General features: G+C 45.0%; 1 protein-coding gene across 1 annotated transcript in view; it reads left to right on the top strand.

Moving 5' to 3' along the window:
- SLC6A11 (solute carrier family 6 member 11) overlaps positions 1 to 15,230 on the top strand; it is a 187,180-nt gene that overhangs the window by 137,553 nt on the left and 34,397 nt on the right. The window contains exon 7 of the mRNA XM_004368330.1: positions 7,805 to 7,908. Coding sequence (XP_004368387.1) covers positions 7,805 to 7,908 — 104 coding nt within the window. The remainder of the gene's footprint in view (positions 1 to 7,804; positions 7,909 to 15,230) is intronic.

The following is a 15,230-nucleotide window of genomic DNA, read 5'->3' on the forward strand; positions in this document are numbered from 1 at the left end:
CAACAGATACATAGACCAATGGAACAGAATTGAGAATCCAGACATAAATTCATCCACCTATGAGCAGCTGATATTTAACAAAGGCCCAAAGTCCATTAATTGGGGAAAAGACAGTCTCTTTAACAAATGGTGCTGGCATAACTGGATATCCATCTGCAAAAAAATGAAATTGACCCATACTCCACCCCATGTACAAAAACTAACTCAAAATGGATCAAAGATCTAAATATAAAATCAAAACGATAAAGATCAGGGAAGAAAAAATAGGGACAATGCTAGGAGCCCTAACACATGGCATAAACAGAATACAAACCATAAGTAACAATGCACAAGCACCAGAAAAGAAACTAGATAACTGAGAGCTTCTAAAAATCAAACACTTATGCTAATCAAAAGACTTCACCAAAACAGTCAAAAGAGAATCCACAGACTGGGAAAAATTTTTTGGCTACCACATATCTCGTCAAAGTCTAATCTCTAAAATCTACAAGGTACTGCAAAACCTCAACAACAAAAAGACAAATAGCCCAATTAAAAAATGGGCAAAGGATACAAACAGGCACTTAACCAAGAAGACATTTAGGCGGCTAACAGATACATGAGGAAATGCTCACGATCATTAGCCATTAGAGAAATGCAAATCAAAACTACAATGAAATACCATCTTACCCCAAAAGGCTAGCACTAATCCAAAAAACACAGAATAATAGATGTTGGAGAGGTGGTGGAGAGACTGGAACACTTATACACTGCTGGTAGGAATGTAAAATGGTACAACCACTTTGAAAATCGATTTGGCACTTCCTTAGAAAGCTAGAAATAGAAGTACTATACAATCCAGCAATCCCACTCCTTGGAATATATCCTAGAGAAGTAAGAGCCATCACACAAATAGATATATGCACACCCATGTTCATTGCAGCACAGTTCACAATAGCAAAAAGATAAAAGCAACCTAGATGCCCATCAACAGATGAATGGATAAACAAATTATGGTACATACACACAATGGAGTATTATGCAACAATAAAGAACAATGATGAATCTGAGAAACATCTCACAACATGGATGAATCTGAAAGGCATTATGCTGAGTGAAATTAGTCGCAAAAGGATAAATGTTTTATGAGACTGCTATTATAAGAACTCAAGAAAAGGTTTAAACACAGAAGAAAACATTCTTTGATGGTTACAAGGGTGGGGAGGGAGGGAGAGGGGAATTCACTAGATAGTAGACAAGAATTATCTTAGGTGAAGGAAAGGACAACACACAATACAGGGGAAGTCAGCACAACTGGACTAAACCAAAAGCTAAGAAGTTTCCTGAACACAACCAAACACTTCGAGGGACAGAGTCCCAGGGGAGGGTGTCTGTGGACCATGGTTTTGGGGGCATCTAGGTCAATTGGCATAACAAAGTTTATCAAGAAAATGTTCTGCATCGCACTTTGGTGAGTGGTATCTGGGGTCTTAAAAGCTAGCGAGCGGCCATCTAAGATGTATCATTTGGTCTCAACCCACCTGAAGCAAAGGAGAATGAAGAACACCAAAGACACAAGGAAATATTAGCCCAAGTGACAAAAAAAAACAAACAAACCTGTTACCGTTGAATTGATTCTGACAGATAGTGACCCTATAGGACAGAATAGAACTGCCCCATAGAGTTTCCAAGGAGCGTCTAGTGGATTCGAACTGCCAACCATTTGGTTCGCAGCCGTAGCACTTAACCACTATGAGACAAAAGGGCCACATAAACCAGAGACACCATCAGCCTGAGACCAGAACTAGATGGTGCCTGGCTACCACCAATGTCGTGTCTTCTGACAGGGGACACAACAGAGAGTCCCCCACGGCGCAGGAGAAAAGTGTGGTGCGAACTCAAATTCATGTAAAAAGACCAGACTTAATGGTCTGGCTGAGACTGGAGGAACCCTCAAAGATGTGGCCCCCGGACTCTCAGTTAACCCAGAACTAAAACCATTCCCGAAGCCAACTCTTCAGACAAAGATTAGACTGGCCTATAAAACATAAAATAATACTCGTGAAGAGTATGCTTCTTAGTTCAAGGAGATACATGAGACTAAATGGGCAGCTCCTGTCCGGAGGCAAGATGAGAAGGTAGAAAACGACAGGAGCTGCTTGAATGGACACAGGATACCCAGGATGGAAAGGGGAAGTGTGCTGTCACGTGATAGGGATTACAGTTAGGGTCACATAACAATATGTGTATAAATTTTTGTATGAGAAACTAACTTGAGCTGTAAACTTTCACCTAAAGCACCATAAAAAAAAAAATTGGAAGAGAATGGAGAGTGCATATGAAAAGTAGGATATGCTCACAGATTGCCTTATAAATATTAACTGGGAGCAAATGGATATTTCTTCATATTAGTTGCCAGAGGAGAGGGAGGGAGGATAAACAGAGGCTGCTGGCTAATTTTAATATTCGCTACAGTAGGGAACCAATGTTGTTGTTGTTGTTGTTACGTACCATCCAGTCAGTTCCAACTTACAGCAACCTTATGTACAACAGAACGAAACACTGCCCATTCCTGCACCATCCTCAGAATCCTTGTTATGCTTGATCCCATGGTTGCAGCCACTGTGTCAGTCTATCTCATTGAGGGTCTTCCTCTTTTTCACTGACCCTCTACTTTATGAAGCATGATGTCCTTCTCCAGGGACTGGTCCCTTCTGATAACATGTCCAAAGTATGTGAGACGAAGTCTTGCCATCCTCTCTTCTAAGGGGCATTCTGGCTGTACTTCTTCCAAGACGGATTTGTTCGTTCTTCTGGCAGTCCATCGCATATTCAATATTCTTCACCAACACCATAATTCAAAGGCATCAAGTCTTCTTTGATCTTTCTTATTCATTGTCCAGCTTTCATGCGCATATGAAGCAATTGACAACACCATGGCTTGGGTCAGGCGCACCTTAGTCCTCAAGGTGACATCTTTGCTTTTCAACACTTTAAAGAGGTCTTTTGCAGCAGATTTGCCTAATGCAATATGCCCTTTGATTTCTTGACTGCTGCTTCCTTGGGCGTTGATTGTGGATCCAAGTAAAACGAAATCCTTAATAACTTCAATCTCTTCTCCGTTTATCATAATGTTGCTTACTGGTCCAGTTGTGAGTATTTTTGTTTTCTTTATGTTGAGGTATAATCCGTATTGAAGGCTGTGGCCTTTGATCTTAATCAGTAAGTAGTTCAAATCCTCTTCACTTTCATCAAGCTAGGTTGTGTTATCTGCACTTTGCGGGTTGTTAATGAGTCTTCCTTTAATCCTGATGCCCCTTTCTTCATATAATCCAGCTTCTCCAATTATTTGCTCAGCATACAGATTGAATAAGTGTGGTGAAAGGATACAACCCTGCCACACACCTTTCTTGACTTTAAGCAGTATCCCTTTGTTCTGTCTGAACAACTGCCTTTTGGTCTACGTACAGGTTCTTCATGAGCACAATTAAGTGTTCTGGAATTCCCGTTATTCTCAGTGTTATCCATAATTTGTTATGATCTATGCAGTCGGATACCTTTACATAGTCAATAAAACAATAGAAAACCAATAGACAGTATCAAAGGGGGGAGGGGTGCTGAGAGTATTATATAAAGCTGTTAGTGTAATGGTAACCATTAGAATAAAAATAACAGGCTTTTTCCCACAGAGGTAGGGAAGCAAGAGGACAAGTTATTTATGAATACATCCTGCTCTCACACGCACATCCAGGGCAATGTGCTCTCTCTCATGTTTTCCCCAATCTTTAAAGGTGTGCTTTCTCTCAACAGCCTTATCTAATTGCCCTAGTGCATATTAAACTTCCCCCTCATCTGCCACTTCTAGGTACTAGGAACCGTGTTTCGGCTGTTTTATCTTATCTTACCTAAGGACAGAGATAGAGTCCTATATATAATTGTACAGTACCACTTTCAGAGTCTGGCACAGGGTCCTGCATGAAGAAGATAATAAATACTGGTTCACCAGTAATTCAGGATTGATTGAAGGATTTGTGTTCTTCTAAGAGCTTAATGTGGCTATTAGTCAGAATTCTGCAGTTTGATGTGATAGCAACCTGATTCAAATTGACTTAAGAAAATGAGGAGTTTATAGGCTTCTGTAATGGAAATGTTCCATGTTAGGACTGACTTCAGGAATGACTGGATCCAGGGTATTACCAATATCAGTCTTCGTTTGCCTCTAAACTCTGTTTTCCTCAGTTTTTGCCTTATTTTGGCAGCAGGCTCTTCCTTCATAGTCAGTGATGGCCTCAGCAGTTACAACTTAACATTCCCTGCAGAAAAGAGGGTGTCCCATTTCCAGTTACTCCAGCAAAAGTCACATGATTGAGTTTCATTGGCTTGGCTTGCTCATCCCTGAACCAATCACCATGGCTAAAGGGGAGAAATTATTTGATTGACGAGGCCTGGGTCATGTTACCACCCCTGGAGCCAGCTCTGAGTGGGGAAGAGGTGATTTCCCAAAGGAAAAATTGGAGTACCATTACCTGAAAAGGAGAGGTGGATGTTGGGCAGGCAAAATCAGCAGATGTCCATTTTTAGAGTTGATGTCCTCAATGTGCAAACTGCAAGAAAAATGACCTACAACTGAAAAATCATTGGTGCAGGGGACACATCTTTGGGGCATGTGGATTACAAGCTCTGTTTGGTGTTTTTCTAACCCACAGAGGATTCATTTACCATGAGGGGACAATTCTGCCAAAAGATGGTTCCTGGTCACAGTAGGGGAGCCAGCTTTTCCTCAGGTCTGAGAGCTGCTCACACTCTGGCTTTTGCACTCAACTAGGGGACAGTGAAGGATCCAGAAGGAGGGACACTCGGTACAACTGGAGACATTTGCAGAGACATTTAAAAAAGTGTGGTGGCCTCGAGGATTAGTGCTTGATCAAGCCCTGCCCCTTCAGTGGATTTCTCCAGGGGTCTGGTGTCCTAGTTCCTGAGTGAGTGGCTGTTCAGTTTTTTATGTCTCCGCATTATTTACATCCCTGGGTGGTGCAAATGGTTAGCATGCTTGGCTGCTAACCAAAAAGTTGGCGGTTCAAGTCTACCCAGAAGTGACCTTCTGAAAAATCAGCCATTGAAAATGCTATGGAGCACAGTTCTACTCTGACACACATGGAGTCGCCATGAATCAGAATCAACTTCACGGCAACTCTTTTGTTATTATTATTGTTTACTGGCCCTACTGAGTAGAAAAAATAATTCACTGAGGTAGCAAATGGGGAAGCTGAGGCAGAACAGGGGGAATTAAAAATACATTCGTCTTCTGAATCTTCAGTACTTTTTCTGCACCGTACTCTCCCTATCGACATTTGAACTCAAGTTTCTCACATTTAAAAAAAAAAAAAAAAAAAAAGATCCCTAAATTTTATTTGTTAACAGTTAATGCACTCAGCTGCTAACCAAAAATTTGGAGGTTCAGGTCCACCCACAGGTACCTCAAAAGAAAGGCCTGGCGATCTACTTCTGAAAAATCAGCCACTGAAAACCCTAGGAAGCACTGTTCTACTCTGACACACATGGGGTCACCATGAGTTGGAATCGACTAAACAGCAACTAGTTTTACTGTTACCACCATATTGCCCACTTCCCCTTCATGGCAAAATTTTTTGGAAGAATTTTTTTTTTTCCTGTTTCTATTTCCTCCTACTCATTATCTCAACTCACTCCAATCTGCTGCCACCACCTACCCCACTTCCCCAAATCATGAACGAGCTCCCCCTAGGTTCTTCATTTAGCTCCAAGACACTAAATCCAATGACCCTGTGATTGAGAGGGAAAAAAAATTCATTCCCTTCTTTGATTCAGAGACAACATTATGATCTCCAATTTTAATAAGATTTGCTGAGTGCTTTAATCAGCTTGAGCAACTCCAGGCTCGAATGACCTATATATGGTGTAATCAAATCCCCAAGAGAGAGGAAATTGAGATATTTTGTCTGGAAAGGGAGAGTTCTGGAATCTTGGGGGCACTGGTGCTTTCTTCAAATCTCTAAAGTGCTGCCACATGGAAGAGAGACGTGTTCTGGGTGGCCCCAGAGCTAGGACCCAAGGAAGGGAGAGTTCCTCTTATTTTAAGAAATTTTCTAATGATCAGAGCTGTCCAAAGAAGAAGAGCACTGCCCCAGGAGATAGTGAGCTCCCTGTCACCAGCAGTAATCAAGCAGAGACTGTTCTGTCTGGAGTTTTCAGAAGAGTCTTGCGTTGAGTTGGAGGTGACAGCAAGGAACTTCTGAGGCTGATTCCAAATCTGAAATCGTGTGATCGGTTAAGGGTGCATCTCTAGAGGGGATTCTGCACGCACTTGTTTCTACCACTTCCCAGCTGTGCAATCTTGTACAAGATACTCAACTCTCTGTGCCTCAGTTTCCTCATCTATAAACCAGAAAACCGAACCTGTTGCCATCAAGTCTCTTCCAATTCATAGCGACCCCATGTATTACAGAGTAGAACTTCTCCTTAAAGTTTTTTTGGCTGTAATCTTTACAGAAGCAGATCACCAGGACTTTCTTTCATGGTGCCACTGGGTGGATTCAAACCATCAACCTTTAGGTTAGTAGTGAAGCGCAAACCATTTGTGCAACCTGGGACCTTCACCTGTAAAAGGGGAATAATATTTGTGTCTATCTCATAGTGTTGCTGTGAAAATTCAGGTGCAAAAATGCATTATAAGGGCTCTGCACAGGCAGTGAGGGGCACATAGTAAGTGCTCAATAAATGCTTGCTATTATTTGTATTTAGTGCAAAGTCCTGATTTCCAAACATCAGTCTTGTCACCTGCATTTGGGTTTTAGTTGTGGGTTTTCCTTGGTGGACACCAGCATCAACTTCCGGGAACTGGGCTCAAAGAGAGCATGAGGGTAAGTGTTGGAGAAACCACTGTTATTCTCGCTGTGAGTGTCATGCCGTCCACAGCAGTTTCTGTTGGAGGGGTGCCTGGAGACTCAGAAAGTAGTTCCTGTATGTACCACATGTTGTTGTTTTGTGCCATCAAATCGATTTCTATCATAGCGACTCTATAGGACAGAGTAGAACTGCCCCATAGGATTTCCAAGGCTATACTCTTTATGGAAGCAGACTGCCACATCTTGCTCCTGTGGAGCAGCTGGTGGCTTCAAACCACCAACCTTCCAGTTAACAGCTGAGTGCTTAACCTCTGTGCCACCTAAATGAAAGTGATAAAGATTTGGTGGGCACCCCCTCTTCCCACCCTTTCCTACCCCTCTGATGCTTCGGTCAGCTATGCAAATGCATTCCCCTGGATAGAATCCTGTGACAGGTTTCTCATGGAAGTCTTAATCACCAGGAAAAGAAATCACTACTTTGGCTTTTGTTGAACTTGACTTCTGAGCAGGTGCTGAGTCCCAGGTGCTTACACTCGTTATTTCGTATTAACAATTATGAGAAGTAAGTTCATTCCTCAGTTCACAAATAAGAGAAGTAAGCCTCAGGAGGTTAAGTAACTTTTAGAAGGTCACATAGCTGGTTAGCGGTGGAGCCAGAGTCCTACACATCCAAATTCTTGCTCTTCAGTGCACTGTTGGCCATAACCTCTGGCAAAATTCTTAAATCAATTAAGGACTTTTATATCTAATTAAATGGCCCCAAAGAATAGAATTCCTTTAAAGATGTATTCCTGAGGAAGGACTTCTTAATTATCACTTTGTGAAATGTTTTGGAAGGGCAGGGTGTGGGTGGGGGATTTGGGGGAACTGGGTCCACCCCACCCACCCTCAGTGCACATCTAACCTTCTTTTTATGCCAACAACTCTGTGCCTTTCTGCAGGTGTGGGTAGATGCCGGAACACAGATCTTTTTCTCCTATGCCATCTGCCTGGGCTGTCTGACTGCTCTGGGAAGTTATAACAATTATAACAACAACTGCTACAGGTGAGCACCTCCCCAACCCAGCCTGCTCTAACCGAACCCTGCGAGCCTGCTGCGCTGCCAGGCTCGTTCACAAACCACCTGCCTTTCCGGGTCAGGGGCAGACACACGGGCTCTTTATTGGCCTGTTTATGCCCACGGTCAAAGAGTGGGCCACAGAGTAGCTAGAAAAAGAACAAATGTAACAGAGTGCTCTCCAGGCTGCAAAGCCAGTCCTCACCTGTAATCTCATGTGGGCCTCAATCCACCCTGAAATGCAAAGATGTATCTTCTATTTCATTTAATGGATGAGGAAACAGAAGCCCAGGGTGGGTAAGGGACTCATTGAAGGTCACACAGTTAAGGCAGAGCCAAGACTGGAACCTAGGTCTTCTGACTCCAAGGGCCTTGTTCTTCTGCCCTCTATCCAGAAAGCTGCTCCCTGCCCCTGATCACTTGATTCTAGGATCCTCCCCTGTTCCACCCTGGAGTGGCCCATGTTCCACCTTGCCCCTCTGCCTGACTGACCTCTCTCCCTGGCCTCTTGCAGCTAACCACACCCAGAGCTGGGAGAGGGCCAGGTGGGGAGGGGAGCTGAGGCTGTCTGACCTTGGCTGCCTGGCCTCTCGTCCCTGCCATCTGCCTTCTACAGCGAGGCTGAGACCACAGAGGGCAAGGGACTTGCCACAGCCACTCAGCAGTGCCTGGTGGAAGTGGGCTTTGCACCCTGGGCTCCCTGAGATGCTGATCTGTTGGCTGAGGTCTCTGCACTCCCAAGCTCAGTGCCAGTGCACGGTAGGTGAATCTTTCATGGATGGATAGACAGGTCATCCTTCCTTATTCAGGAATAAGATCTTGGAATAATGGTAACGAAGCCATCCCTGATCATAGATTAGTTGAGAAAGGAAGGGCTTTTCAACAAATGATTCTGAGATAGGGTAAGAATATGAGAGAATTAACAAAGTTAGATTCTCATAAAAAACAAAAACCAAACCTGTTGCCGTTGAGTCAGTTCTGACGCATGATGACCTTGTGTGTTGCAGAGTAGAGCTGAGCTCCATAGGGTTTTCTTGGCTGTGATGTTTACAGAAGCAGATCCCTGTGCCTTTCTTCTGAGGCACCCTGGGTGGGTTCGCACTGCCCATCTTTAGGCTGGCACCATTCCAGGGACCTTAGATTCTCATACCTTGTTCCATGCATTCCCCATAATAACTGTTAGATTGATTAAAGAGTTAAATATTTAAAAAAATAAAACCATCTTAAAACTAGGAATAAAGTATTAACTTCCAAATGGAAAGAATATAGAAAACATCAAAATAATTAAATCACAAAGGAAGAAAGTGACAGGTTGGCTCACATAAAAACCTAGAACTTCCAAATTTTCTGGAAAGAGACACAGGAAGCTGTTAAAAATAGCCACCTCTCGAGAGTGGGACAGAGAAGTAAAAAGTGGAGGGATGAGCTTTTCCCACCTTCTCTCCTCCTATACATTATAAGTATGTGCTTGTTTTGCTTTATTCTGAGTATATGTTGGTTTTATAATAAAAAACAAAGTTAATACAAATGTCATCTGTATATTTTTCTGCATCATATCTTCCAAATAAAATATGAAAATTATCTGCACAGTTAAAGGCATACTAGCAACATACAGGTGTCCCTGGGTGGTGTAAATGTTTAAGTGTTTGACTACTAATTGAAAGGTTGGCAGTTCGAACCCACTCAGAGACACCTTGGAAGAAAGGTCCTGGCGATCCACTTTTGAAAGGTCACAGCAATTGAAAACCCTAAGGAACAGTTCTACTCTGCAACATGTGATGTCGCCGTGAGTTGGAATCAGCTCCACAGCAACTGATTTGGTTTTTGGTTTAGCAACATGCAATATGATACTCAAAGGATTTGTATCTATGGTATGTAATGAATGCAAACAGATCAACATGAAAAACACTAACAACACACCGATAGAAAATGAACAGCGCGCTCTTAAAAGTATGAGAGTTTTTCCCAGCTAGCAGGTTGGCCGTGGTCTAAACCCTAATCCTGTTTGACAGGGGGTGGCTTAGGAGAGTCATTTCACACTCTGCTCATGGGACAGTCATTTGGAACAACCTTTGGGGTTACCATGTGACTCAAATGGGATCATGTATCTGAAAGAACTTTTGTAGATGGTAGTTTTCCCACATTATGCCCATCTTAGAGATAGGAACATTGAGGCATTTGGTGGTCATGTAACTTGTCCCCGGTCCCTGAGTGAGTGTCAGAGTCTGGACTCTGACTGAAGTCTCCAAAGCTGCAGCCGGGCCCCTGCTGCATCCTGCTGAAACCTGCGTAGTGATCACTGTATTAACTCATCTGTTGGATCATCAGTGTTTATCGCGTGTCCACTGAGTGCAAGACACAGGAGTGGATGCCACAGGAGATACGAGAATGGCATAGCTCCAGGCTGTACAGTTTGTAACTTGGAGAAACTGAGGCAGTGAGGAAGCTAAAGTGGGCAGGAAGCTAAAGAAAAGTGATTGCAGAATCCAAACGTGCCATTAGGTAATGAATTTTGTTGTCCCTGGGGGTCTTTGGGCAGAGAGGTACATAGGGGGTGGCTGGGCAAAGGGATGCTGGAGGGGTCGAAGGTCGGACCAGGTTACCCATAATTATAATCCTTTGTACTTCAGGGTTTCACAGGTGGAGCTGGGGCTGGGAGATGAGGGTTAAAGTACTTTGTCAGCCCCAATACAAAATGATACTGTGGACAGGAAGAGAAAGGCACCCCGGATGGGAAGAACAGCAGAAGCAGGGACATGGGGTCTGGACTGAGTGAGCCCCACTCAGGACATTGGAGAGGGATGCTGTCTGCACTCAGTCCTCACCAGGACGTTCGAAGCAGGCTTTCAGCGTGTACCCCTCTGTGCCAGGCACTGCAGGAATGACTTGGTCACTGCCCACCCCCTCCAGCAAGGCAGTCAGCTCCATGAGGACAGAGGCTGGCTTTTCTTGTTCACTACTGTATCCCTGGTGCCTAGCAGAGTGCTGGCTTATGTGTACAGAAGTAAGGAAGGACCCACACCATTATACAAACAAGGAAACTGAGGCTGGTGGAGGTTAAGTCACGTGCCCACATTCACATTGCTAGTGATGGAACGTGGCTTTGACCCAGGTTGTTTCTGGCTCCTGCATCCCTATCCCTCATGACCAACTGCTGGAGTCAGACTGCCCACTCGCCAGGCTGTGGTCTTCCCGACAAGGATGGCTGTCTTCCCCACTGAGCCCATGGGCAGTACATGCTGGCCACCTCGGATCCCTTCTGCTTCCCCATCCAACAGGCAGTGTGTTTTTCCCTCCCATCAGCAGATGACATTGCAGAATAAGAAGGCTCGTTTTCTTTCATTTTCCAAATTGTTCTGCAAGCAGGTCTTCCCAGCTCAGGCGGAGTAAATTAGTACCGTCTCTTCTGACAGCATATAGCTTCTAGAGGACTTAAGAGCTCAGCTCAGCTCCTGCTGACTTCAAAGCACTCTTTACATAAACCTTTCACCTAGGTGGTGGGGGTAGGAAGTGGAGGGCTGGAGTGGAGTAAACCGGACCGGAAAAATCCTAATTTCATAACACACACCACTGAGCTCTGTCTACTTGATGGTGTAGGTGCTGCAGGGGGTGAGGCAGTCCTGGTCTGTTCTAGGCTAGAATGGACCTCAGAGCCCCTCTAGAGCTTCTCTGTTCCTCTGTCCATCTGTCTGGTGGTGTGAGGTGGTCACTTGTGAGCCTCCAGGGGAAGCTGGGGGATGTTGTAACAGGGGCATGTGGTTCTCAGCTCCTACATGAGTGCCCACAAGGAATAATTGTCCAAAAGTCAGGATTTGGGAGTCTCTGTTCTTAGGGAGCATCATTTCTATTTAGCTCCTAGAAAGAGCATAACCTTTGATGTCTGAGAGAACTGGATTCACATCCTGACCCCACCTTGAGTATGTGATTTCCCTCCCTGAGCCGCAGGATTAACTAATATAGTATACCAATAATAATAATAACAGCAACAGGGTCTAACACGTGGCAGGTACTTAAAAAATAACACAGGGGAATTCCAGATTGTAGAGGATATGGAAAAAATGCTTTCCTCACCAGTACCACCTCATTTCCCACTGTTTCATAAGTCAAGGCAATTTCACCTCAGGAAACAGAGGAGGTAAGTCAGGCTAGCAGTTAAAGTCCTTGGGTCTCCCAGCCCAGCAAATATTCACAGTCCATAATTCTTTAAAGGGACCTCTATCATTCAGCTAAGAAGCTCTGGTGGTACAGTGGTTAAGCACTTGGCTGCTAACCGAAAGATCGGTGGTTCAAACCCACCAGCTGCTCCACAGGAGAAAGATGTGATAGTCTGCTTCCATGAAGATTTATAGCCTTGGAAACCCTATGGGACAGTTGTACTCTGTCCCATAGGTTCGCTATGAGTCAGAATTGACTTGACTGCAACGGGTTTGGTTTTTGGTATATCAGTTAGCTGCTGCCACAATAATGCTATATAACAAACGGCCCCAAAACTCAGTGGCTTACCACAAAAAACTTTTACTTTCTGCAGTGTAATGAATTACTTAATATGGCCTTTCTAGCCATGGTCTTGTAACTCCCACCCAAGTGATTGGGCAGGACTGTGTGATAGGGTAATTGTGGCCCATCAAAGGGATTGGTCAGTTTTGCCATCCTGCTGGGTTTGAAATGAGCCACCCCAGAGGCGGGAGAGAGAAGATACCATCATCACTGAGGAAGAACAGCTAGGAGCTAGCGTGTCCTTTGGACCCAGGATTCCTGCACTGAGAAGCTCCGAGAACCAGGAGACAGAGAGACAGCTCGAGAAGCAGCAGCAGAGACCCAGCAGCAGGAGACTGCGTGGTGGGCTTCCTGGCCCACGGAGAGAGAAAGCTGAGTGCCTTTGGGCAGAGGCCCGGGGCCAGGGAGAGCTGTGCTTGCAAGCATGGCTGGGAAGAGACTGTCCTGATGGAAGAACTGTATCCTGAGTGTTCCTGAACCTGAATTGTAACCTGTTACTTCCCTAGTAAACCCCATAATCGTGAGTATTGTCTGTAAGTTCTGTGTGGCCGTTGCAATGAATTATCAAACCCAGGAAAAAAGAGAGAGTGCCCTGGGAGGGACAGTTGGTGTCAGAATTGGTAAAAAGGTTGGAGAAAGGAGGCATGTCTGACCTCTGCCTCATGGGAATCAGCCTTGGGCTGTTGGTCTTGATTTTCCTTTCCCCTTGTGAAGTTAGAGGAGGTCAGATGCTGTCCCCTGCCGTTTTTCACATTTTTGTTACTCACAAGCCTGCTGGTTGGCTGGAGACACTTAGGGCTGGGGGGCCTGGCTCCAGGGTCCAGGCCAGGATTAATTCTGCTCTACATGTTTTCATCCTGGAATCCAGGCTGAAAGGACAGCAGCTCCCAGGGACAGGTTCTTGTCATGGCAAGTCATGGAAGTGATAAGGGACAAGTTTAATCACGCAAACACATCTCAAGCCTCTGTACCTCATCTGCTAACATCCCATTGACCAGAGCAAGTCTCATAGCTAAAGCCAAAGTCAGTGGGGCAGGGTACTGGAGGGAGGCACTTCATCCACCCCCAAGGGGAAGGTAAGGGAAGTGACTACTCCCTGAAAAACAATTCAATCTGTCACAAGGCCCATGAGATCCTCTTATCTAAGCACCCATCTTCTACCTGGTGAGGCCAAGCCCAAGGGGAGAAAGGACAGGGAGAATTTGAACCCAAGGCTCCTGACCCCCAGGCTAATGCTGTCTCCGCTATGCCCTTGATTCCCGGGGTCATTGCAGTGCAACAGTGTGTTCCAGTCACCAGAAACATCAGTGTAACCTTTGGTTGCATTACAAACATTATGGTGGTAGGATAAAGGAGTTGAGAGTCCTGGTCTGTTCTAGAGTATAGCACTTAGTCCTGGTTATGGCATCTGAAGCAGGGCCTTGACGAATTGGAGTGTATTACAGATCATGAGCAGCATGGAGAATTGGTAAGGGAACTAGGACATTCAATGGAGAGAAGAAAAAGGGGGATATAGGACCACTATCTTCAATCTCCCAACACCGAAGGCTTTGGAGGATAGAACTAAAACCTATCACAGAAGGCAGATTTGGGTTGAGTACCAGGTAAGGAAGTTCTTAGTACTCTAAGTGGTACGAGTTATCCAACCAGGGGAAAGCACCAAGAATGAGGCACAGCTTCTTTTCTCTAGAGGCGTTGAAGCAGAGGTCAGCTCCCCACCACCTTGGGGGGTGCTGCCAAGGATTGCCATGCATCCCACAGGAGGTTAGATAAGAGCACCTGTGAACATCTCACCTTTAAAGTGAGGCATGAGCACGTATTGTATCTTAACTCCAAAGTCCACAGGGCTTAAGGTACTGGTGGTTCAGTGGTAAAATTCTCACCTTCCGTGTGGGAGATCCCATCTGTCAGTGGAGGCTTGTGTGTTGCTGCCATGCTGAACAGGTTTCAACAGAGCTTCCAGACTAAGTCAGACTAGGAAGAAAGGCTTGGCGATCTACTTACAAAAATCAGCCAGTGAAAACCCTATGAATCACAACAGTCTAATCAGTAACACATCATGGATATGGTGCAGGATTGGGCAGTGTTTTGTTCCATTGAACATGGGCGAGGGTGACTGGACAGCAGCTAACAACAATAACAAACATGTATTCTATCTTAACTCCTAAGTCCATGTTCCGCAGTGGCCGAGACCTAATAGGCTGACTCTATGACTTGGCGACATGAGTTTGCATTGCCTGCAGGAGGAGGGGCCAGGACGGAGGGTGCCATCTTCATCTTGACAAAGCCCCGTTGTCTGTCGTCTGGTTTCTCCTTGGTCTGGACCCGTTTCCTTCATGGCTCTATGCAGGTGAACCGTTCCAAAGAGCCGGTGACAGTCACTATACTGATAAATCCCTCCATAAGGGGGTCGGGCCCTTGATGGGCCTTGTTCCCATGCAGAGGAGAGCAGTGAGGTCTGGGAGAGGCTGTTGCAGTGACATAGCTGGGCCAAGTGGGTACCACCATAAAGCGTGACTTCCCCAAGGCTACTGGGAGCTTCGGGTATGTCTTAGTTTCCTTATGGTGCCATAACAAAAAGTACCAAGTGGTTGACTTTAAAGAACAGGAATTTATTTTCTCACAGTTTTGGAGGCTAGAAGTCCAAAGCAGGGCATCATCTCCAGGAGGGAGTCCTTTCTTGCTGGTAGCCCTATACATTCCTTGGCATCCCTTGGTTGTAGAGGGATCTTCACATGGTGTCTGTCTTCCCTTGTGTGTGTCTATGTCTGTTCTGGCCCTTTTATAACTCAGAAGTGATTAGATTTAGGACC

The sequence above is a fragment of the Trichechus manatus genome, unplaced genomic scaffold, assembly GCF_000243295.1.
Source record: "Trichechus manatus latirostris isolate Lorelei unplaced genomic scaffold, TriManLat1.0 scaffold00001, whole genome shotgun sequence".
Lineage (NCBI taxonomy): Eukaryota > Metazoa > Chordata > Mammalia > Sirenia > Trichechidae > Trichechus > Trichechus manatus.